Source organism: Heloderma suspectum, chromosome 1 (genome assembly GCF_057233095.1).
Source record: "Heloderma suspectum isolate Gila_16-S chromosome 1, 16-S_ref, whole genome shotgun sequence".
NCBI classification, from domain to species: Eukaryota; Metazoa; Chordata; class Lepidosauria; order Squamata; family Helodermatidae; genus Heloderma; species Heloderma suspectum.
In genome coordinates, this window is record NC_139458.1 from 9805849 (window position 1) to 9831883 (window position 26035).

The 26035-nt window shown below is 47.2% G+C and overlaps 1 protein-coding gene across 6 annotated transcripts in view; it reads left to right on the forward strand.

Moving 5' to 3' along the window:
* SLC35F4 (solute carrier family 35 member F4) overlaps positions 1–26035 on the forward strand; it is a 166602-nt gene that overhangs the window by 133676 nt on the left and 6891 nt on the right. For 2 of the 6 annotated variants that reach the window (XM_084835453.1, XM_084835471.1), the window contains exons 2-5: positions 5910–6098; positions 11934–12231; positions 16138–16357; positions 25708–25833. In XM_084835453.1, the coding sequence (XP_084691579.1) occupies positions 5910–6098; positions 11934–12231; positions 16138–16357; positions 25708–25833 (833 nt within the window). Of the gene's footprint in view, positions 1–5909; positions 6099–11933; positions 12232–12828; positions 12934–16137; positions 16358–25707; positions 25834–26035 lie in introns of all 6 variants that reach the window. The other 4 variants (XM_084835443.1, XM_084835462.1, XM_084835481.1 and 1 more) reach the window with 4 other exon arrangements.

Consider the following 26035-nt stretch of genomic DNA (forward strand, 5'->3'; position numbering starts at 1 on the left):
GCCAGTAACTAAGCCTTAGGAGAGGCATTCCACACTCTTCCTGCCAGTAACTAAGCCTTAAGAGAGGCATTCCATGCTCTTCCTGCCAATAACTAAGCCTTAGGAGAGGCATTCCATGCTCTTCCTGCCAGTAACTAAGCCTTAGGAGAGGCATTCCACGCTCTTCCTGCCAGTAGCTAAGCCTTAGGGGAGGCAGTCTAAGCTCTTCCTGCCAGTAGCTAAGCCTTAGGAGAGGCATTCCACGCTCTTCCTGCCAGTAGCTAAGCCTTAGGAGAGGCAGTCTAAGCTCTTCCTGCCAGTAACTAAGCCTTAGGAGAGACAGTCTAAGCTCTTCCCACCAGTAACTAAGCCTTAGGAGAGGCATTCCATGCTCTTCCTGCCAGTAGCTAAGCCTTACGGGAGGCAGTCTAAGCTCTTCCTGCCAGTAGCTAAGCCTTAGGGGAGGCATTCCATGCTCTTCCTGCCAGTAGCTAAGCCTTAGGAGAGTCATTCCATGCTCTTCCTGGCAGTAACTTAAGCCTTAGGAGAGGCATTCCACGCTCTTCCTGCCAGTAGCTAAGCCTTAGGAGAGGCATTCCACGCTCTTCCTGCCAGTAGCTAAGCCTTACGGGAGGCAGTCTAAGCTCTTCCTGCCAGTAACTAAGCCTTAGAAGAGGCATTCCACGCTCTTCCTGCCAGTAACTAAGCCTTAGGAGAGGCATTCCACACTCTTCCTGCCAGTAACTAAGCCTTAGAAGAGGCATTCCAAGCTCTTCCTGCCAGTAACTAAGCCTTAAGAGAGGCATTCCATGCTCTTCCTGCCAGTAACTAAGCCTTAGGAGAGGCATTCCATGCTCTTCCTGCCAGTAACTAAGCCTTAGGAGAGGCATTCCACGCTCTTCCTGCCAGTAGCTAAGCCTTAGGGGAGGCAGTCTAAGCTCTTCCTGCCAGTAGCTAAGCCTTAGGAGAGGCATTCCACGCTCTTCCTGCCAGTAGCTAAGCCTTAGGGGAGGCAGTCTAAGCTCTTCCTGCCAGTAGCTAAGCCTTAGGGGAGGCATTCCACGCTCTTCCTGCCAGTAGCTAAGCCATAGGGGAGGCAGTCTAAGCTCTTCCTGCCAGTAGCTAAGCCTTAGGGGAGGCAGTCTAAGCTCTTCCTGCCAGTAGCTAAGCCTTAGGAGAGGCATTCCACGCTCTTCCTGCCAGTAGCTAAGCCTTAGGGGAGGCATTCCACGCTCTTCCTGCCAGTAGCTAAGCTTTAGGAGAGGCATTCCAACCTTTTTGAATGGGCGAAAAAAATGCAAAAGCTGGGAAACCAACCAACAATTAGCGGTTGGAGGAAAGGTTTGTGGGGAACGTTTAGACAGAAAAAAGTCCCACAACAGTTGCACATTGTTTTAGCTATTTTATTGTTTTAGATTTTCTAATTGGTATTAGCCTGTTTAATGGTATAATATGTTTTAGCTGTTTAAATTATTTATTGTTTTATACTGTTTAAATTGATTTTATCTTTACGCTGCCCTGAGATCTTAATGATATAGGGCGGGATACAAATATTTTAAATAAATAAACTCCCAGCATTCCCCATCCAGGCATGCTGTCAGGGGTACACTGGGTGTTGTAGGATGTATTTCTGTCTAAACATGCGTAGGTTGGTGCCCTGAGAGCAACAAATAGGCCAGCCTGGCAGAAGGCAGCTTTCTGTGCTCCTCATGCATGACTGAGAAGTTATCCGTCCCTCCTTGCCTTGGCTGCCTCTCATCAGGAACTGTCTGGAACAGGCTACAGTTTTTGTTAAAGGGGGTGAGGGGGGATAAATAAATGAATGAGGAGTCTATTTGCTGGAATGCACCGGTTCACCTTGCACATCCTTGCAAGGCGCTTAGCCGTGACAGCCTGAAAGAAGGCTGTCCAGGGTTTTTCCAGCTGCTGCAATGGAAAATGTTGCTCTTCCAACATTGGGGGAGATTATTTTCCTGGATCAAGCAACATCTCCAAAATTAAAGACATTCTCTTAAAAGTAGCCTGGCATTCCCTGCTCCTTTGAACATACAAGTGTGTGTGTGTGGGGGGGACGGACGGACTGACAAAACTTTGTTGTTTGGTTTATAAATTGCTAGATTTCTGTGCATTTGACAGAGAAAAAATAAACGGTAGTTCAGGCTGCTATACTGCCAGGTAGCCCTGCTTTTCCCCCAACTTCTTTCCGATGAATCACATATCCCGAGCTCTGCAATTCTTAGTGTAAATGCAAGCTGTCCTTTCCAATTATGCAAAGGCTCCTTTGCAGATCGAGTTTAGATTTGCTCCTTTAAGAAAAAAAAACCCTTGCAGTACGAAAAAAAAGCACAGGTTTTATTTAGCTCATCCCTATGCAGTCAGGCTGGTTGTTACGGGGGATGCGGCCCGCAAACGGCAGCAGTGGAGTGGGTCAGGGGCAGGGAAACACGAAGCTCAGTGATGTCACACATTGTGTTGCATCAGACATCATGGCATCATCAATGGCTCCATGAAGCTGAATGGTGGGAGATGCAGGACAGAAAAAATGCCCTGCATTTTCTGTGTGACTTCACCACACAGCACATAGTTAAACTATGGAATTTGCTACCACAAGATTTAGTGATGGCCACCAATGTGGATGCCTTTAAAGGGTTTAGGCAAATTCATGGAGTAGAAGGCTATCAGTGGCTTTTAGTCCTGAGGGCTATGTGCTGCCTCCAGGATCAGAGGCAGTCTGCTTATGTACACCAGTTGCTGGGGAACATGGGCAGGAGGGTGCTGTCACACTCATGTCCTGCTTATGGCCTTCCCACAGGCAGCTGGTTAGCTGCTGTGTGAACATAATGCTGGACTAGATAGACCTTTGGTCTGATCCAGCATCAGGGCTCTTCTTATGTTCCTATGAGACTGAGGACGAGATGCAGGGCTGATGCTTGCAGTGGCACCCAGTACCCCCACACACATCCCCCCCCAAAAAAAATCTAAGTCCAGCCTCAGTCTTCTGTTCAACAAATGTCTCTTCTGTCACCTCATATCTGTATTCTACCAGCCCTCCAAGGAGCTTGGGGTGGCATACATGGGGGTCACCCCATTGTAGAGTCACAACAATCCTGGTAGGTTAGGCTAGGCTAAGGGATTGTACCCAGGGCCGGTCCTACCATTAGTCAGAGTGGGTGATTGCCCCAGGTGGCACATACTGGCAGGGCAGCAGTAGCAGCCTCTTGGCTGCTCTTCCTCAACTCCCAAGCTGCTCCCTTTTGTTGGATGACAGAGTTGTGTATGCCACAACTTTCCCTGCTTCTCCGCTCCCAAACTAGCCTGCTGTCTCAGGTGTGACAGAGGACCCTGTCCCATCGCAAGTGTTGAAGTAAGTTTCAGCTGCCAGTCCAGCCAGCTTCTGTACATGGGATGGGGACGGGGGGGACACTGTCTTGTCCTCCACCTCAGGCTGCAAAATGTCTTCGGCCGGCCCTGATTGTAGCTTGTCGAAGGACACTGATGGGAGGAAGAAGAGATAGCGGCATTGCCATTTCCAGAGGGGTAGCTGTGTTAGTCTGTGGCAGGAAAAACCATAAGGAGTCTTTGGGGCACTGTAGAGACTAACAAAAGTATTACTGCATAAACGTTTGTAGGCCAGGGGCCACTTCATCTGTGCTTTAAGTCAGGAGCGGGCAACCTGTGGTCCCCAGAAGTTTTGGCCTACAACTTAGCCTTACAATCCACAAAGTAGATTCTTCTTGGTTTCATATTAGGCCTGGTCTACACATTCAGCAGCATGTGGTCAAATTTGTTGTAGACAGTGGTAGAATTTTGAGTTGGCCACTCCCTTGTTGACACATCAGAAGCTTTTATTTATTTATTATTTATTTTTGCATTTATACCCCGCCTTTTTTCCTCTTGCAAGGAACCCAAGGCAGCTTACATTATCCTCCTCCTCTCCATTTTATCCTCACAACAACAACCCTGTGAGGTGGGTTGGGCTGAGAGTCTGTGACTGGCCCAAAGTCACCCAGCCAACTTCCATGGCCGAGTGGGGACTAGAACCCGGATCTCCTGGCTCCCAGTCCAACACTCTTGCCACTACACCACACTGGCTCTCTTTTGGATTGGACAGAGGAGGCTATCCTTTGGGTCTCTGTACGATTCCCTTTTCTCCTCTTCCCTTGTTCCAGTCAACCTCCACTGAGGGGAGATGATTTGTCCACATCTCTGCATCAGATTGGGATGGATCATTTGGCCACTCTGGATGTGGTAGAGTTACCCTCCTGACCTCAGAAGAGGCTGCCCATTGCTTCTCTATGTGACTCACTGCTCTGGGCTGCGTACAGTCAGGAAGCATGCAAGTGACTCACTCTGAAACCCTGGAGGGTGGGCTCTACAGAGGGCAGATAATGTGTTGCACTCTAAGAATAAGTTTTTCCCAGCGTATCTCCAGTTTTAATTTAGAGGTTGCAAAACGGTACATTTTAAGCTGTCCAAAGTTTGGAAAAAGCTGGAGTGGGGACATCAAAGTCATCTTCCAAATGTTGTATGATCTTGGCTCGCAACCTGTGTGCATGCATGGTGACTCAGAAGTCAGGCTCAGTGTGTTCAGTGGGACGTTCTCCCAAGCAAGGGTGGGTCGGTCCCAGAAAATCTGAGTTGGATATTGGCATGCATCAGATATATGTATATGTTGTGCTCTGCTATCTGCTGGTCTTTCTTTTGCTCCTGCAACATCCTGCTTTGGAACGTGATGGGATGCCTCCTCAGCTGCAAAACTTTCTGCCTGAGTAAGAAAGAGATTGTGGCTCTGATCTACCATTTTCCACCTCTACTATGACCTCAAAGCACATTTGTTATGATGAGAAGAAGAGGCAAGGGCCTTGGAAGAGGCAGAAATCCCAGGCTGCCATATCCCTGCCCTGTAATGTGCTTCTAAAGGGGTTCCATTTTCAAGAGAAGCAAACCATCCCTCTGATTTCTGAGAGCAGCTGCATGTTCGGCGAAGACTTCCATGAGATGCTTTCCAGCACGGAGATGGGAAATTCCATGTGGGTCAAAGTCGCCATCACCTGAAGACCATCAGAAGATGCTTTCTAGCCAAATCAGCATGGATCGGTGGCTCTCAGCTCTTCTTTTAGTATAAGAAAGAAGGAAAAGGCTGCTATGAGCTCTAGGGTCAAGACCAGAATACTTTGCAGGCAGTAAATACTTGCTAAAAAAAAAGAGATGCTGGTGTCACATCTTCTGACATGGACGTTCTGCCCCAAACCCCAGAGGTGTGTCAGTATGACTGTGGTTGCTTTGACAAGAGGAAAAGGCATTCTGCATGTGCTTTAGAAACACTCCCTTTACCGTAATTAATGCAGCATGTTCCAAGGCTGATCCCTGACATTGAAAATCATGAGAAGGCTGTCCATGAGCTCAAATTAAGCCACGGACACAGTTGCACCACCAAGGGCTGAGACGTCCACAGTGAGACTTACCAAACCCATCGGAAAGGCCAGTGGGAAGGACTCAGTTGGACTGTCGTGCGAGTCACACTCTTCTGCATCAGCCGTGCATGTGCAGAGGGTGTGTTGTGCATGCACAATCATGTACATAATAGCTGCATGCACTGGTAGGAATGCTTTTCCGATTTGCTCCCTTTCTGGTGAATAAATGATGGCACGGCGGATAAGAACGTTGTTTTTTGACACCTCCCCCCCATAGGTTACCATAATGTTATACCTTTATTGATGGGGGGAAGGAATTAATTTTTGACCTTCAGTTCCTACAGTATGCATTTCTTCTCACCCGCTTCTCCAGTGCATTGTTTATTTTCAGGTGGACATTAAAAAAAATCCAGGATGTTTGGATGCAGCAAAATATTAGCCAAGCCCCCACCCCACCCCATCGTCTCTCTTCCAGGGAGTTTACCCACCAAACTGATGCAAACTCTTTCTTCTCAGGTGCCTCCCGATCCTCTGTCATCCGATGCAAGCCGGGAGCCAACTGCCCCAGCACGCAGAGAGGCCCCCGCAGGCAGCTTTCCCCTTTGCCCACCGCTGAAGATTCTGCCGCTCCCATTCTAGAGCTGCAGAGTCGAAGTCCCGCTGGATTTTGCCGGCACGGCAGAGGAGAGAGGCAGAACAGATCAGGTAGGAGTGTGAGAGCCTGAGCGTCACAACTCCCCTTGTGCCTTGGGTGCAAAAGTCTCCCCTGCCCACCAGGTATGGTTTCTTGCTCTGTGGCTGTTGTCACCCTGCCCATTCTTTTCTCTGTTGTGGATTTGGGATTTTGGAGGGCAGGAAGGATGGATGGGCAAAACAGGTGTGATGTTGTCTCATGTAGATGTTTGTGGCAAGATAGGTACATGCAGAGGACCAGTAGGGGAAGACGACTTCTCAAGGAGGATGTGCTAATGCCACACAGTCAGTCATTAGAGAGGGACACCTTTGAGCCAGATTGGATCTCTCCAAAAGTCACCTGGGTTCTGCCATCCAAGCACCAACCCTTTTTATCTCATTCACATACGAAGAGAAGAGGAAGACTAGAGGAATCTGGAGGAAGAAGGACTTGTCTTTGGTCTTCATGAAAGATCAATCCTGGATCACCAGGTCCCTGCTAAGGAAGGCATAAAGACTTTTCTTCAAATGTGACCCCTCACATTTGCTTCCTTTCTCTACAAAAACATAACTCGTGTCAAACTGGTAGAAGTAGGGTTATTTTTTTCTTCCGTCTTCTTCTGTAGAAAGTCCAAGTGATCATTTCTGAATCTTCTTAGAAATGTCAATGGTATAAGAGCAGCCACAATAGATGCATGAATATAATGACAAAACTGATTTAAACCAGTTTGCTACCAAAGAACCCAAGGGATTATTTTTTAGAGAGCCCCTGCACCCTAAGAGAATGTTGCTTCCCAAGATTGCTTTTTTTGAGAGCTATAGAACTGTCTGAAATTTATAGTAGCACTGACAGGCCCTATTCAGACCTAAATCAGTTTTATAACCATTTAGTTGTCATGGCTTCCCTCAAAGACCCTTGAGAATTGTTTGATAGCGGTCCCCACTCTCTCTCTCTTCAGAGAACTGCAATCCCCAGGATTCAATGGGAAATGGGAATGGAACATTAAACCAGTTTGAAATACATAACGTGGAACCAGTCAGATCCAAAGCGGATCCTCTTATCTATCTACGTATTCATTTTATCAGAAATGTTTCTATCCTGCCTTTCCATTTTAAAAAATGCTCAAGATGGCTTACAAAAGACTGGAGTGAAATCACAAAATACATATAATAGATATAACGATGATTAAATAATTAAAAAAAACACATTAATTCAGATAAAATACAAGGAAGTTAAAATCTGGGAGACTCAAAACTTGGCACATGGGTAGACCAAATGCCTGACAGTGCAAGAAGGCTCATAAAGAATGTCAAGAGACAGAGACTGAGACTCAGGAATGACTGAGAAGGGATTTCCAAAGCTTAGTTGTGGCATTCAAGAAGGCCCTGTCCTGTATCCCAGCCACATGCAATTCAGAAGTTGGCAGGATACAAAGGAGAGTCTTTCCAGCATCTGATGTGTTTATAGCTAGGATTTGATGTATTGTACTGTTGTACCTATATACCTTGGGAAATAAACAAATAAATAAAAAATCCATCACCTAATGAGATTTTCCTAGTAGGCAAAAAGGAAAAAGGGAAGACCAGTAAGAAATGAAGTAGTTGTGCAGCACAAACGTCTTGGAAAACATTGATAAATGGTGGATGTTGGCTCTCCAACTTCACTGAAATGGGGAAGATGATGTCCTTATTGTCAGTGACCTAATGGTTTCAGCCACCGTCTTCTTAAGGGGAAGAGAGGCCAGCAAAGAGTTTTCCTCCATCCCTTATAACACTAGAACTTGGGGTCACCCAATGAAGCATGAATGGTGGGAGATTCAGGGCAGACAAAAGGAAATACTTCTACACACAGCACATAGCTAAACTATGGAATTCACAACCACAGGAGGTAGTGATGGCCACCAATTTGGATGGCTTCAAAAGGGGGTTGGTCAAATTCATGGAGGATAAGGTTATCATTGGATACTAGTCATGATGGTGATATGCTAACTCCAGTATCAAAGGTATTGTGTTTCTTGATACCAGTTTCTGGGGACACACGAGTGGGGAGGGCTGTTGTGCTTGTGTCCCACATGTGGGCTTCCCACAGGCATCTTGGCTGGCCATTGTGGGCTATAGGATGCTGGACTCGATTGGCCCTTGGTCGGATCCAGCAGGTCTCTTCTTACATTCTTATCTCTGAATTGACAGGACGTTGGCATTCTTAATTTTCACCCAGTTCATGTAAAGGAAATTTGCTTCTGACTTGGCTGATCTGCCCTTAGCTGATCTGCCCTTTGACTCTCAAGCCCTATCCATGCCTCCATTGGTTTCCTACCACCTTATTTGCCATGGTTGCCCTCAGAAAAACCTGGGAGCGTTAGTCTGAAGAGGTGCTGGGTCCGGCCCTACCATTAATCAGAGTGAGGTGGCTGCCTCAGGCAGCAGATGGAGGGTGGCAGCAAGGCATTGGAGGGCAGAGCTGTGTGTGCTATGCAGCCTGCCCTGCACCCCTGACCCAGCCTGCTGCCCTCAGGGGCAGTGGAGGGCTCTGTCCCTTCACCAGCATTGAGGTAAGATTCAACTGTCCATCCCTGTCAGCTTATGAGCATGGAGTTGGGGGAGGGCGCCATCTTGTCCTTCACCTGAGGCAGTGAAATGTTTTGGGCCAGCCCTGTGAGGTGCTGAATTATCTCTGTGCAACTCATTCCACCCCAAGAACTACAATTCTCAGAGTTTCCCGGAAAGAGGAAACAACGTCCGACTTTCCTGGAGACATGCGTTTCCCTGTGTACCAAAGCTAGAAATAGAGTTCCTTCATTAAACCTTAAGAATTTAAATAGCTCTGGGGCAAAGAGGTTCCGGGGCAAAAAGGTTCAGGGCAAATGTCCATATTTTTGCCACTCTAGGTTCTGTGGTTTCTTGTTAAGAAAGGGAGCCAGTGGTAGTGTTTCCTTTCAAGTGCTGTCATGGGGATATTTCTGGTAAAAGAAAGACCCACCTTTGTAGTGGCTTTTACCACAATAAATGAAAAAAAAATGCCTTTAGTTATAATGCAATTGGCGAGTACCTCCTCCTCTGCCCATTCCCCAGTGCTAAGCTTAGAACGTTGTAGAGTGGTAGGACATTGGCTGCATTCTGTCTGGTTAGCTGAGTAAGTGGTGATATTTTGCATTCAGAGAACCTGATTTATTTAATTTTATTTAAAATCAAGACTCTGGTCTTCATGATTGCAGAGGGTTGTGCATTAACAGAAATGTGTGTATATTACATGGGGCTACACCGAAAGCTGACCTATGGTGCTAAGTATCAGAAAGCATTTGTGCAGCTATTCCATCTTCAGTTATCATATTATATTTCATGTATTATATTTCTATATCGCCCCATAGCCGAAGCTCTCTGGGCGGTTCACAAAAATACCCCCCCCATTAAAATACATTATATAAAGTATAAAACCATTCACGTAATGACATAGAACAAATGGCGCACACAACAACAACATATATCAGAAACAATTTAAAACAATCCGCCAGAGACAATCAAAGAGACTCCTTATATGCTGCCAAATGCCTGAGAGAAGAGGGCAGTTTTAACCTGGTGCTTCCTCCACGTTAAAACTTGTGCACCTTGGAGAGCTCCTTTAGAGTTCTGACTGGTTCTGTCTGAAACCTGGAGTGGATTCACCATCCCACTGACATCAGAGGCACCAGCCTCCACTGTCTCTGGATTCTAGTGGTAAAGCCTAAAGTCTGCCCACCCCTGCTCTGCAGGGGAAGGGGCTATTGGGATTTTGTGACACACAGCTACAGAATATCATGTAGTTTGCTGCTGATGGTGTGAAATGACTATATTGAAAACTGACATATTTGGGGTGATGGGGAAGTGATATCCATCATGTTTTTAAAAGATGTGGTGTGTGTGTGTGTGTGTGTGCATGCGTGTGTGTGTAGATTCCCAAATACTCAATTGTTTAGTTCTGATGCATTTTATGTCAGCCAGTTTGTCATTATACAATTCTAGAACTACACCTCCCAACATCCCCAGCCATCTTGATTGGAATTAATAGGAGTTGTAGTCCCAGACACCTGGAGGCTGCCGGGTTGGGGAAGGCTGTTGCAGAACAGCATTGATCAAAAACAGGTGATGGTGTTGGTCCATTAAAGCAAAATTCTCAAATACTTCTCACAATTTCACACAAGGGTCACTGCATGACCCCCAGCGACAAACACATAGGAACTGTTAGCAGAAGTGGCTTAGTAAAGCAGACAGACTCTGGAAAGTGAGGGTCATCATAAACAGCCAGAAGTATAAAACAGTAGAGCAAATCAGGCCAGGTTTCTAACAGAATGAAACCTCTACTACTACTGAACTTACTGAACATGTTAGGTTTTTTATACACAAGAAACCCAGGCTAAAAAGGAAACTTCTTTAGCTCCATGTGGCTGCTAGGCAACAGCCCTCCATTGTGACCCCTGTTTGCACCCAAGGCTCTCTGATACATCCAGAGCCGTCAATGAACTCTGTGCCTTGAGTAACCGTGTTATTGTGTCTACTAAGTGCTTTAAAACTCTAAGGATGAGCCCTCTACTTGTGCCCTTGGATGGTGCAATCCCCTGCCAGGGCTGTTCCTGCAAGGATTGGCCCAGAGGGACAGAGCAAGGAAATGGGCAGTAACGATAGTGGCACAGGAGTAGGTTTACTCAGGGAGGAGGGTCCACTTAGGACATCTTGCCCAAGATCTAGACAAAAGCTAGAGCCAGCACTGCAGGAAGCAGCTGAGAGGGGGAACTCCTGCTGCAAAGAGCAATGGTGGGAGACGCGAAAAAGATACACTGAGGCATTTATTCTGCGCTAGTTCTCTACTCATGGTTGTTTATGGGTTCCTTAGACAACATTGTGACCCTCCAGTTTCGCTTCTGTTTTTAAACAGTGCTTTTGGTGAGTTTTATACAGCAGGGAAAATGTGGTATTATTTGTGAAAGTGAACGAAAATGCTTTTTCCACTCATGTAATTGCACTGTTCCACTATACCACAGTGCCACCTAGAGGTTATGTAGCAGAAAAGCAGGAAAGGAAACACTTCATGTCGTGCTCAGACACACAGCACACAAAGCTTTATCTGGAGACTTTGGATACTACCCTGAACCAAAGTCCCACAATTCCTTGGGAATTGGTCCTTGGTCTGGCACTCTTATGTCCCACCACAATCTGTAAGGCAGGGGTGTCGAACCTCTTTCAGCCTGAGGACCAAATTGGATTTCGGGGACACTCTCGGGGGCCACATTCCAGTGTGGGCAGGGCGGACAGCAAATGGAGCAGGGCTAAAAATACCCCAGACACAAGCCTGTTTTAACATAAAGCTCTTATGGCCAAGTAGCTAAGTTTTAGGACCAGCAGTACAACCATTTAGAATTTGGGGGTGGGGGGAACTACAAAAAAACGGAGGAAGCACCAAATGACCAGTGGTGAGGGGAAAGGGGAGGGGGGAGGGGGTGTGGCCATCTGGCGACCAATGGAGGGCCAGATTGGTGTCCCAGGTGGACTGGATGAGGTTTGATGCCCCTGCTGTAAGATCAGCTGGTTGCATCTCTTTCCAATGTCCTCTTTACCAGACATGCATCATGCCTGGGCAGTAATAGTGCTTTTGGGGGTTGTGATGTCTTAGGGTGCTTCTTCTCTCATTGTCCAGGTGGGGATGGGGAATGGACAAGTCCAGATGTTGGACTTCAGCTCTCATCATCCCTCACTGTGCTGCCTGGGGCTGATGGGAGTTGGAGTCCAACAACATCTGGAGTGCTGCACATTCCCTGCCCCTGGTCCAGGGCACTGCAACAGATGCCAAAGGCGGTCTCCATTCCTTTGATTGACCCCATTTGCCTCTCTTTGCAGGAGAAGAAGGGACGCAAGCCCACACTGAAAGCACCAGCCAAGAGAGCCGTGTGCAGACCCGGTGTGAGTCTTGCACATCCACATTTCTCAAGATCGTCTGGGGATTTCTGATTATTTTGTCTGTCTCCTCCTCTTGCGTCGGAACGACGCAGATTGTGAAAATCACATACAAGAACTTTGATTATCCATTTTTCATGACTTGGTTTTCCACAAACTGGAATATTATGTTTTTCCCTGTTTATTACTCTGGGCATCTTGCAACTGCACAGGAAAAGCAATCTCCAATCAAAAAAATCAGGTAGGTCCATAATTACGGTGATGCACCTTTTTGCATGTTACCATAAAAACTGGCTTCTTCTCCTATATGAACATGCCAGAACCTTGAGACTGGCATTTGGGGCCTTGTACTACATCCTCTTCTTGTTAGAGATACAGTGGATGGATAGGAGCAACAGGATATTTTTCTGTGATGGCACCTAGATTCTTGAATATTTCCCTGGAGAGATCTGCCAAGCTCCCTCTCTCCTTGCCTTTAGATGGACAGTTGAAAACCTATTTGTTCCAATGGCTGTTTGACTGAACCTTTTCTGATGATGACTGTGTTTAAACTGCTTTTTCTGTGATCTATTGATGCTGCTATTTTGTGTTGTAGTTACGATGTTTTAAACTTACATATATTTTAATACATATTAATGTTTATGTTCTGCATTGGTGATTTTAACCGGGTTGTTAGCCACTTTGATTATATAGGAGACCAAGATATAAATTTATTGAAAATAGATGAATCAACAAATAAATGAATTAAATTGATTGATCAATTGATTGATTGATTTCATAGAATTTATAACCCACTTAGTTTCAAAGAGTGGTGTCAATGGTGTCCTTCCGCCCGCAGAACAGACACCACTGGCAGAATGAAACTCTCCTCCCCCCTGCAGGACCCCTGCACTCCCCCAGATCTCCTCCAGATGATTGGGAGACCCTCCGGACCAGGTTTAGGGTATGTGAGGGAAAGCAGGGGGGAGAAAGGGAAACACTGGATTTAGTCCAAAATGGCTACAAAATAAATACATGATAAAGAATAAAACATAATAAAAATGTAACTATAAACCGTCTGTAAACACCAGTCAAGAAAAAAATCAAGTAAAAAAGCAGCAGCAGCAGCTAAGAAATGCAGTTCATTAAACCAGAAGAAAATGAAACACCATAAGTGAATTAAAATGTCTCTAAAGACCCATTGAAAAAGTAGCAATAGAGAGTGCCTAGCGAATCTCACCAGGACAAAATAAACGAATTAGCTGTTGTCATGAGGAGGAGGAGCAAAAAGGTTTGAGACTATGGCTAAGAGGAATCCATCCAAGACACCAAGCTGTGGCCATTTTGTTTGCAGATACTAGAGAAATTGGGTTGGGATTTACAGAACACTGGAGGAACCTAGCTACGAGGCTTTCACCAGGGGTACCAAGAACGCCTTGTTATTTTATGCATATTATATTTTATGCATTTATTTAAGATTCTTGTCTGCCTTATGGCCCCAAAGGATTTTCAAGGCAACTTATAATTAAAAAAAGGTAATGAAACTAGAACAGTACATGGAGGGGCGGGTGGTGGTGGAGGGGGCTTGCTTGGCACCTATACTTACATCTGTTGGGCACCTGGCAACCCTCTGTGGGGAGAGCCTTCTAAAGACAGGGTGCCACAACCAAAGAGCCCCTCTCCCTGGATGCCACCAGCCTTACCTCCAATGGCAGGGGCACCTGAAGGAGGGCCTTGAAACATCCAGTGCCCCCTATTTGCAGAAGGCTCCACCCCAATGCTCCGGGCTCAGCCAGGCATTTCCCCTGACAAAGCGGCTGCTTGCAGAGGGGTCTTGACTGATGAATTTTGACTATGGGCAGGTTTGCTTTTGTGAAGTTTTCCCCCTTTCGAAAAGGTTAAAACACTGGAGGCTGGCAGCTTTGATGTCAGTGGGGCGGTGAATCCGGTCCAGGTTCCAGCCAGTGGGGCAGTGAATCCAGTCCAGGTTTCAGCCAGAACCAGTTGGAACTCTAAAGGAGCTCTCCAAGGTGGTTCTGACTGAAACCCGGAGTGGATTCAACACCCCTGCTCCTAAATGATATCTTATGAAGATATTATTGTCCCAAATATGCCTTTGGAACTGACATTCGAGTGTCCGATTGTCTGCATGATTTCAATGTGAGCTTTGAATTGTGCATCAGCTCTAGGATTAATTTTCCTCACTCAAGCCAAAACTCCAGCAGAACGCTATCTGAGGGGAAAGAGAGAGGTAATATTTGTAGAGCAATTTTACATCTGTCCAGTGATGCATCTAGGCAATAATTTTAGGCCCTGGACTTCATGTTCTTATGGGGCCCCCTTAAACAGCCATGTGTATTGCTTCAGAGTGTAATCCTATGCATGTTTGGACAGAAAAAAAGGCCTACAACTCCCAGCATGCCCCAGCCAGCTATGCTGGCTAGGGAATGCTGGGAGTTGTCTAACTTTTTTCTGTCTAAACATGCATAGGATTGTGCCCTCAGTGGGGAAGCACATAAATAACTTTTCTCCCCCTACCCCCCACCGCTATTCCATGCTTCACAACTGTTTTGGCATTCCTGATATATTAGAGCAAAAACCAAACAAGAACCCTTTTGCTAACCTTGATTTTAAAAAAAGGAATGCCCTGAGCATGTGCAGTGTTGCATTTTAAACTCCCTTAAACCAAAGCACAATCATGACCATGGAATGAAATGAAGCCCTTATGCTAAACACGTTTCCTTGGGCATAAGCACCATTTTGTTGTAGAAAAGGATAATATATTTTAAAAGTAAAACTAATAAAATGAGCATTTGTAACTGTGGCGCTTCTGCCTATTTACCAGTGGGAATACCTTTTCAATAAGCCCTTTCCCACACCAGGCAACACCTTCCACCGTGCGCAGTGACACGGCCACCAGGACTTTTACCTCAGGCCCAACACCTTTTCTTTGTGAAATGGGAGGACACACCAGCTTTTATTCTGACCTGTATTATTCTGTTTATTATTTTGCACTTTTGTAGCCATGAGCTGTAGGTGCAGGATTTTATAAAACATAGAAATATTTATTATTCACAGCATTAAGATGCTAAACAGTAAATAAGGGTGCAGTCCTATAGAGATAGATGGGCGCCTCCAACCTCCCCTGACGTCAGAGGCGGCTGCCTATCCAATTTAGGGTGGAAGCAGGACGGAGGAGAGGATTCCCTCCGAGCTGCAGTTGCCCTGCACTTTGCTTCCGGGAGGGGGCGGGAACAGGGCTAGAGACGGGTCTAAAACAGCTTCCATGGTCTCCTCCCATCTCCGCCCCCAGGAACGCCCCGTTCCACCCCTCCGTGCTCCGTGTTGTGCGCACAGAGGCACAGTTCTCTCCATGCGAGCCACGAGGGGGCGGGGGCAGTGGCGGGGGCGGGGAGCACGGTTCCCCAGCTGCGAGCTCGTAGCACTGTCTGCAACCTGGGAGCTGGGAAATGGAAAAATCCTATCTCCCCCAGACACTGTCCAGGAGACATAGGATTGCTCTCTAAGTCATTTTAAAAGCTTCCATATAAATATATCCTCTCCCACACATGCACACTTAATTACCGCTTTAATCCTATCCACACGAGGCCTCGTCACAATCTATGTCCTCTCTATCTATCTCTTCACAGTCTGTCTCGTCACAAGCCCTAGCCAAACACTTCCCTATCCGAACCCGATCTAAACTACGCAAGCACGTATAGCACACACCTTTTCACCCCGCCCCACTCACCCAGCTAATCACCTCTCATATGAAAATGCCTCCTGTCACTCATACTAGATCTACCTACCAGAAAACATAACATAACATTAATCCACATATTCTCCACAGATTCATAATATATATACATGTGACATCACAGTAACCACATACGTGCCAGTTGGCTTCCCCCGAGCTCTAAAATGTTTTCTTTAAATAAGAAGACAGGATGCTGCAGCAAGCAGTGCCAGCCCTGGGGGGGGCTATCCTGCCCATGCTAGTCCAGGTGCTTGATGCAGGTCGTGTTTGCTGCTGACCCCATCACCTGCTGCTCTCTGGATGTTCATTTGGGGCCCCCTTAGGTTGTGTGGGCCCTGTACTACAGCTCCGATCTGCACTGCTGCGATCTGTCCACACCCTGAATTTTCAGCCTCTTTTCCTCTTTTGTAGGGAATGCAGTCGGATCTTTGGTGAAGATGGTCTGACGCTGAAACTCTTTCTTAAACGGACAGCTCCCTTTTCTATTCTCTGGACTTTGACTAATTACCTTTACCTGCTGGCTTTGAAGAAGCTCACGGCCACAGATGTCTCCGCCCTATTCTGTTGTAATAAGGCCTTTGTCTTCCTGCTCTCGTGGATTGTACTGAAAGACAGGTTCATGGGTGTAAGGGTAATGACCTACACAATTCCTTCTAACTGTTGTTTTCATTTGGCACGATCCATTCAGGATCTGTTTGGGGTAGCTGTGATGCTCCAAAGAATGCAGGTTATGTTCATATTTTCTTGTTAGCTTTATAGTGAACAATATAAACTGGTGGTATGTCTGCCTGGTGGAAATTGTTCTGTGAACAGAAGAATTTGACATCACCTACAGGATTCTGGAAATCTTGGGCTGAGTTTATATGAATAGTTTTTTACAAGGAAACCTCACCATGAGGTCACCTTTCCCTGTAGTTCTTCCACAGTTCTCCATTCTCATAAATGCTGCCCTCTGGAGGTGAAACTGAGATACAATAAGCAGTGAATCCACTGAAAACCAAAACAGAATTTCTTGTGGTTGTATTTTGATTTCACCCCACAGGAACACATTTATAAGAGGAAGAAGAAAGAACATGGAAGAATGACTGGGAAAAGTTGGACTCCCTTCCAACCATGCTTGTATGTACTCTTATTATTATCATTATCATCTGTCGTTATAATGAGTGGGGTGTGGAATGAAGGCCTGTCTATTATAAGGAAGGACTGCAATTTATAGACTGCTTTTCAACTTACATTGCCAAATACAGCATTTTACGTTTCCCATAGGGCTGCTGAGCAGCACTCCCATTCACCTATGGAAGAAAGTAAAGGGATACACCTGGGGACACCACTCTGGTGGGGATTAAACTTGCTCCCTGCCCTTGGTCTGAGGCAAGAAGGCAGTCTTTGCCCCCTTCTCAACTAGGTCCCAGATTTCATCCTCTTTACTTTGTTCCATAGAACTTAATGGGAGTCATTGAGAATCAAGCCTGCTCCTTCTTCTACGCATAGTTTCACCCCTTCATTTGCAGAGCTCCATCCAGGGTCCTGCCAGACTGTGACAGGACGTGGGGGGCTGGCTTTGAAGCTATAGAGAAATATGTGGAACTCTAAGAGGGCAATAGAGCCTCCCCCAACCTGGCCTCCAAATGTGTTGGACTCTTAACATCCCCAGACAGCATGGCCAATGGGTGTTGTAGTCCAGTCCATCTGGAGGGCAGCAGGATGGGGAAAACTGTCAATACAAAGAGAAATTACGGCCGTAATTGTGTTTGTCTTGACAGCTGGTCTGCAAGGAACATCGTTAGAATTCCAATTTTACTAGTAGTAAATTTTATTTGTTTCTGCTACAAGCGGCAACAAAATGGCATTACCCTTCCACGTGCACATACAATCAGCAGATTTAAAAAAACCCCACACCTCCGTCAAAATCCAAAACGATGCCAGAGCAAATCCCTGTTTGAAGTCATTAATTAAAACTGTACGAAACAAGACCAGTTCCATGCAAATGGCGATTGAGTAGGTGAACCTTGGCAGAATTCTCTTGCCTTTGGGCCAGTTGTGGAATAATCCATTTACTGTTATTTGAAAGCAGAAAGTTTCTCTTGTGAATAACTGATTGATGCTCACATCCTTCCACATGCGGAAGGAGGGTGGAGTTTTGCTTTGCACTGTCTTGGTTAGAGCGGATCCTATGCATGCTCAGACAGAAAAAAGACCTGCAACTCCCAGCATGGCTGGCTGGGGCATGCTGGGAGCTGTAGGACTTTTTTCTTTCTGAACACGCATAGGATTGTGCCCTTAAAGACTTATCCTGGGTGGTCAGCATCTGTGTCCATCTAACCCAGTATTGTCTTGACTGGCCATGGCTCTCTATGACTTTTCACATGACCTGCTACCTGGTCCCTTTTAAATGGAGATGAACCTGGGCCCTCCCGCATGCAATGCACAGGCTGTACTACTGAGCCATTCTCTGCAGGCCAGGCTGGGACAGTAACAGAGCTGGCAACCCTCTTCCTCAGAATCCTCCCTCTCAGTTTCCCCTCTTCCCCCTCCTTCCCTTGGCCTGTGGCCTACTCATGCTCTTGCTTTCTCTGTCTCTTCGTTCCTCAAACGCACACTAAGAGGCATTCTTCAAGCCCTGGGCTGGTTCTCCACTATAGATTGCTGGAATTCAAGGTGTGTGTGTTCCTCTCAGTGGAGGCCACGTCACCTGGAGTCCAGGGCAAGATTTGCCTCCACCGTAAGATTTGCTTCCCCCACAAGGGTACTCCCAAGCATAGCACTTTCATGTTCCCCATAAGGAGCCATTTACTTCTGTGACTATAGGCACGTGGCTTGAATTGGGGAAGGCAGATAATTGCTTCTACCAAGATTTGGGGAAGGGAAGGTTTGGGGAAGGCGAAGTCAAGCTTTGGGGAAGATTTGGGGAAGGCAAGCTTTGGGGAAGGCAAAGGCAAGCTTTGGGGAAGGCAAGATTTGCTTCCCCTGCAAGGCTACTCCCAAGCACAGCACTTTCATATTTCCCATAGGGAGCTGTTTGCTTCTGTGGCCGTAGGCACGTGGCTTGAACTAGGGAAGGCAGAGGCCACAAACGGCCGGGGAGGCAGGAGGCCCAGTTAACCAGTGGTCGGTAGCTGGTGGGAATGCCTGCTAAAGTGGGGTCTGCTAAAGACCCTGTAAGGCAAGGACAGCAGACGGCTTAGGACTCACACACACGCACACAGATGCACACACAGACACACACACACACAGAGGCAGGATGCCCACCCATCGTCAGTTTATTTCTCTTTTGCATTTTCCACAATACATTGTGCTCAAAGCAATTCATGGAACAAACAAATACGATCACCATCATTGTTTATAATACCATATTAACTCAATTGCACTTCATTCACAACATGTCAAAAATGTAAAGAAGCACAAGACAGACCAGTAGGTCAGTTAACAACGTTCAGTACCAATAAAATCAACATTACTCACATTAAACAATTCACTAAGCAGTTCATGTTACGAGACCGAACGGTAAGACACCTCATCCACATGAAACTCATAGCGAAAAGGGGGACGCAAAGAAGCCACCGGGCCCTTCAAGCAGCCCACCCTCAAGCTGCGGAAAGAGACCAGGGTCTCTCACCAGGTCCCTTGTCCTGAGCCCAGAAAGGGCACCCTCCTCCCCGTGGCATCTCCCCTCCTGGCTGTCTCTTGGCAGCAGAGCATCAGGAGAGGGAAGACGGGAAATGTCTCTCCCTGGGCAGATGCCTTCAAGCTGTCCCAGAGGCAGCACAAACGCCTTCGCACACACCAGAAGCAGCAGCAGCTCCCTTCTGGTGGCTCCTAGGGCTGGGCGTGTGGCCAGGCAGGCGGAAACAGGCAAACCCGGATGGCAAACCCAGAGCCTGTCCCCCGGACCCCGCAACCATTGCTTCTGGCAGCAGCGTCCTTATGAAGGCACCTAGGGATGAAGCTGCAGACCCAGAATCCGTGTCTAGAGAGCAGGAATGGGCGGACACAAGGCTTTCAAGAGCTCAGGCAGATCCCAGAGAGCTTCTTGCTCCAACGAGCTATTATCACGCTCCCGGTCCTGATCTCCCCTCCTAGGCTTCGTGTGAAGAGTGAAGATCCCAAAAGGGGCAGCCCATGAGCCAAGCCCTCCCTCACCTCTCCATTGCTTCTCGCCTGGGGCAAACCCTGCACCCGTGAGGAGGCGCTGGGACATGGGAGGTGTCCAGCATGGCCCCTTGGAGGAGTCTGGCTTAGGACAAGTGCTGTTTGGGTGATGGCAGCAGCGGGAATCCTGCTTTGGGGTATTGTGCTCCTGGGACTTCTGGGTGCTGGGTTCAGGGAAGGTGTAGGGACTTGGGTCCCAGACTTCTGCAGGTGGTACCGGTGACTGTATCAGACCAGCTCCTCCCTCTCTGTGTCTGAGTCCTGGACAGTAACAACAACAACAACAACAACAATAATAATAGTCCAGCCTCAAGCATTGTCCAAGACTCAGACACATGATGATGATGATAATGATGATATACCACTTAATATAATTTCTAAGCAGTTCACATATAAATGTTAAAGACCACATTTAAATACACTATTAAAAACTATTTCAACTACAATAACAGTACAAAAGAAGGAGCAGTAAAATGAAGCAGCATATGATTAGTTGCAATTAATGACAAGACAGAGGAAGCCCGGCTGAACAAATGCATTTTCAAGAGGTGTTTGAAACATACCACATTTTGGGGGGAGGGTTTTCCAGAGGGCGGGCACCACCGGCCGAGACAGCCCACCTTCAGGATATTATACAGTGACTTTCTGTTGGTTGTTGACCGAGTCTTGGACAATGTGCGAGCAAGCATGTTGTTTTATATTTTGTGTAGTTCTTTCGTATTTTCTTTTATTGTTGTTAGCTGCATTGAGCACCATTTGGTGGAAAGGCAGGATGCAAACGGAAGAAAGGGGCAAGTACTGGGACACAGGCTAAAACTCCCCCCCCCCAGCGCGAGAACGGGTTCCCCCTTCGTCAACTGTCTTAAGAGTGGCCAGAAAGACAGCGGGTCTTCCACGCTGCCATGTGGCAAGACCATCCCGTGCCTCAGCTCCCCATGTGTTATTTTCACAGTGTGTGCAGCAGTGCCCCGCAAGAGGAGAATGGGGGCTTGGGCCCCTAGGAAGGCACCTGCAATGCAGTGAGACCTGCCACGGGGCGCCAGAGACAGCCCCTTCAAAGCTTCTGGAGTAAACTAGCCTATCTGGTCAGTGTGGGCATTTCTTCCCATGGATCCACAGGCAGTGGCCAGTCAGGTGACCAGGTCGTGCTGCACCAAAAGGTGTCATGTGGGACCTTTCAGCTCGAAACTGGAAGTGGTGGTGGCAGCGGCAGCGTAACTTGCCCCTCCGCCAAAGCTGAGGCTATTGATGGATTGGTTGGATGATGTTTCTGAATCACTGACATGGAAAGAAATGTCTAAGGCAATTGCAGGAGGAACAAAATCATTCAGAGCTTCGTGGGGTGGCTCTTAATGGGAGCTAACAAGATGCATGCCTGCTCCTACCCATCTTAGGGTGGCATCCAGTGCTGGCATTCCACTAGCAGAAACCAAGCCCAGCACAAGAGCTCCTCCTCCTCCACTGCCACCCTCCATCTGTCTGGCTCCCTTGGAGGGGTCCTTCCCCAGAGTGAGGCATTGGCATCGAGGTGGCCTTGGAAACGACCGGTGCTGCAGCAGCACAGGCGATCGCCAAGGCCACTTCAACCAGAATGCCCCGCTCTGGGGAAGGATCCCTCAGACCAAGGCACGGGCTCTCCAGCTCAGCCACCCAGCCCTGCCCTGCCCTGCCCTGCCCTGCCCTGCCCTGCCCTGCCCGCCTATTGTGCCAATGTCGGCTTCTGCGAGCGCAACGCCATTAGCGCAAGTGGAATGCCAGTGGTGGATACTGCCCTTAGTCCCTTTTCTTGCCTCTGCTCATGTGTGGCAGCGAGGGATGGACGGAGTGCGTAACATCCGCTCTGTCTGTGTTTCGCGGATTGTTGGGCCCCTTTCGTGCCATCGCCCGCTCACAGGTGGATGCGGATTTTTTTTGTTGTGTGGAAAAATATGCAGATAATTACATAAGAGGTTTTGTAACAATTTACATAATTTACCTTAGTATGTAACATTTAGTGCATTGTCCCCCATTCCATTCAACTTTTCCTCAGCAGGAACTTGCATATTTTCCTATGGATAAATATGCGTAAATTTTGGGAAAGTAAAAAAAAAGACATCCGAAAGTCCATGGACTCTGGGCAGCCTGAGGGGGTTGCTCTGCAGCAGATTCCACAGGTTGGAGTCTTAGAAACCTGAGCTCATTTTAGTCCGTCTTGAATTTCTCCAGCATCCCTAGAGGGGCCATAGCTCAGTGTGATAGAGTACGTGCTTTGCATGTGGAAGGTCCCAGGTTTGACCCCTGGCTTTTCCAGGTAGGGCGAGGAAAGAATCCTGCCTGAAAACCTAGAGAGCTGCTGCCAGTCAGTGTCGACAATACTGCACTAGATGGACCAAGAGTCTGACTGGGGATAAGGCAGCTTCCGATGTTCAAATCATAGAATCATAGGATCATAGAATAGTAGGGCTGGAAGGGGCCTATAAGACCATCGAGTCCAATCCCTTGCTCAATGCAGGAATCCAAGTCAGAGCATCCCTGACAGATGGCTCCAGCCTCTTCTTGCATGCCTCCAGTGTGGGAGAGCCCACCACCTCTCTGGGTAATTGGTTCCATTGTCGTATTGCTCTTACAGTTCAGCTGGAATCTGGCTTCCTGTAACATTAGCCTATTATTCCGTGTCCTGCACTCTGGGATGATCAAGAAGAGATCCTGGCCTTCCTCTCTGTGACCATCTTTCAAGTACTTGAAGAGCGCTATCCTATCTCCCCTCAGTCTTCTCTTCTCAAGGCTAAACATGCCCAGTTCTTTCAGTCTCTCTTCATAGGGCTTTGTTTCCAGTCCCCTGATCATCTTTGTTGCCCTCCTCTGAACCCTCTCCAGTTTGTCTATAATGCTCCAATGTTCCAAGATTGGAACCAGATTGTTGGTGGAGGGGCCATAGCTTAGTGTGATAGAGCCCCTGCTTTGCATGGAGAAGGTCCCAGATTCAATCCCTGGCTTCTCCAGGTAGGTGAAGGAAAGAATCCTGCCTGAAACCCTCGAGAGCTGCTGCCAGTCAGTGTCGACAATACTGGGCTAGATGGGCCAATGGTATAAGTATAAGGCCGCTTCCTATGTCCTATGTCCCTTGCCGAGTCCACTGTAATTCTGTGTCAGGATGCAGAACCCAGAATTATCCTTCTCCACTCATATTGGAAACTGCATGGTTCCTTATCTCCCACATCTAATTCAATATGAGCGTTCATTAAAGAACAAAGTGAATTGGACAAAAAGAACCATAAAATAAATACTAGAGCTGCAAGCGTGGATTGGTTTAATCAGTGGATTAATCAACAAAAGCTTTAGTTAATTAATCAGTGGAGGGCAGTTTTAATCTGTGAGGACAAATTTTAACTGATGGTGCCGAGAGGTAATGCCGGTTATTTTCTGAGGCTATGTGCCGCTGTAGCAGGGACTGAAAAAAGAAATCAATAAAGCTGCCCTTCCCGTCTAACACTAGGCAGAGGCATTTGCTTCAGAAATCGTACGTTACCTTGCACGTCTTTCAATATCTCCAGAAGGGCATTTGTCTTTAGGTTTTGGTAGGATGCAACATTATTTAAATCACATGGATTCATTACTTGGCTGGATAAAAGGCAGGTGGTTAACTAGCTAAAATCTGCTGCCTGCAGAACTAGAGGGCATCCTGTTGGAGGAAGCTTTTCCACTCTGTCTAGTGTTTCTAGTTGGAGGTAGACCCCATCACCTTAACAGAGCCTTTTAACTGGTGATGGCAGGGATTAAGAAGGTCTGTGCGCAAAGAATGGGTTCTACCCCTGAGGTGAATATGCTCCCTGTTTGCTCCAATGGAAGCTGGTGGCTCCAGTGTCAGTGGGGCGGTGAATCCATTCGGGGTTTCCATCAGAACTCCAAAGGAGCTATCCAAGGTGCTCTGCTCTGCACCTTGGAGAGCTCCTCTAGAGTTCTGACTGGTTCTGACAGAAACCCCAAGCGGATTCACCGCCCCACTGACCTCAGAGCCACCAGCCTCCACTGGTTTGCTCTTTAAATTGGGGTTCCATATCCCCTGCTTTCTATGTGCTTGGGATGGATCCACACATTAAGAAACAGGGGTCTGCTAACATCACATCTAGTTTTTTCCAGATACACTTGAGGCTAAACCTGGGTTTGCCATAGCGTCACCTGAGAAAGGCCCAGAGTGACAAGTTGAGCCCACATAAAGCTTTCATTCCATCATTGAATCAAAGGCCCAGTTCAGACGTAAAGCTAAACCATAGTTTTGTGCTGTGCAAATGAGCTCTGGCAAACCTTTGGCTTGCACGCACCCCCTCCACCTCCCCTTCCGGCCTGGCAATTTGGAAGAGATTAGAAGCATCTGCTTTCAAGTTTAAACTTGCTGTGGTCCATTGTTTTAGCCAATAAGGGCAAACTGTGGTTAGTTTAAACAATATTTTATTGAAACAAGCCAGGATCCAAGTGTGGTTTCTTAACCTGGCCTGTTCCGATAAATCGTAGTTTAAACTAACCACAGTTCTCCATTTGGATGTAATGACAAACTGCGTTTAGTTTAAACCAGGAAGTCGATGCCTCCAACCTCCTCCTTACAGTAACGCTGGGGGAGGGGAGGGGGTGGCGCTCAAGCCCAAGGCTTGAATGCGCTCTTTCATGACGTGTTAAACTATGGTTTAGTATTACATCTGAACGGATAGATTTGGGAAGTGTCTTCTGAACCTTGCCCTCTCCCCCTACCCAAATCCTAAAGCAGTGTGGCAGGGGTGTTGGGCCTCTTTCAGCCCAAGCTGAATTCCATTTCAGAGAAGCTCTTGGCCCCACTCCTTTGGTGGTGGGGTCACAGGCGAAGGGGTGTGGCCAAAAATTCAAAAGATTCCAGCATATTGTAGCTTCGAGGTTTTACTGCCAGTAACTAAGCTGTGGGAGTGGTAGTTCAAGCTGGGAAACCACCAAACAGTCAGTGGACTGGGGAAAGGGGGGGCAGGAAAGGGGGCGTGGCCAGTTGGGGTCCCTCAGAGGCCTAGATTGGGACCCCAAGTGGGCTGGGTTTGGCCCCCTTGTTCAGCACCCCTGCAGTATAGCCTACCTCGGAACATAGGAAGCGGCCTTATACTGAGTCAGGCCCTGGGTCCATCTAGCCCAGTATTGTCGACACTGACTGGCAGCGGCTGTCCAGGGTTTCAGGCAGGATTCTTTTCTTGCCATCCCCGGAGAAGCTGGGGATCGAACCTGGGACCTTCTGCTTGCAAAGCATGTGGTCACACTGAGCTGTCACACTGAGCTATGGCCCCTCCAAGAGCACAATACCTACTCTGTTATTGACAGTTGCTTCTCCTACCTGGCTGAAGTTGTTATTGTAAACCCACTCCCGAAAGGGGCCTGCTTGTTCCATTGCCTCAAGTGATGTCCTTTGCTGGTAATGGAACCAGTCTCCACCTCGTTTCTCATTTCCTGGGACCATAATTTCTGTGGCTATGCTGCAAACCCACTCCCCACCCCCAATGGCTTATAGGCTACAATATGTGGAACAAACTAGTCCGATCTCAGAGCAATCTTGCCCAAATGGATTATAAATCTAAACTAATCTTAAGAAAAGCTCCTTGACGGAGTTTCACAAGGAGAGAATGTGGGCTGTTACAAGTACACCCCGTTGTCAACATAGCCTATGCTTTCATTCCAGTCCTTCGTTTCCATTTGGTGCCTCCAAATCACCTTTTTAATAGGGAATTGGGAAGATGAAAGTTAAAACGAGAAACATCCTGTGTACATACACGTGCCAACCTCATCACATCTCTTTCCAGATAATAAAGTTGCTATAAATTTCTCTCCTTTTGGATTACGCAGATAGTTGCTGCAATAATGGCCATCACTGGAATTGTTATGATGGCATATGCAGATGGTTTCCATGGCGATTCAATTATCGGTGTTGCATATGCAGTTGGATCCGCATCGACCTCTGCGCTGTATAAGGTAGGTCATCGCATTTCCTTCCCATCTTAATACTTTTTAAAACTCACACACACTCACGCACACGTGCAAGCCAAGCAAGATCTGTTGAAAATGATGCTCCTTTGTTTCTTTGGTTGCCTCATTTACATTCTGAGCCAGGTGTGCCAGGAGAAAGTTACATCGGAGATAATTAGTTTGTGGCCACCAAGGATTTGGATTGGCG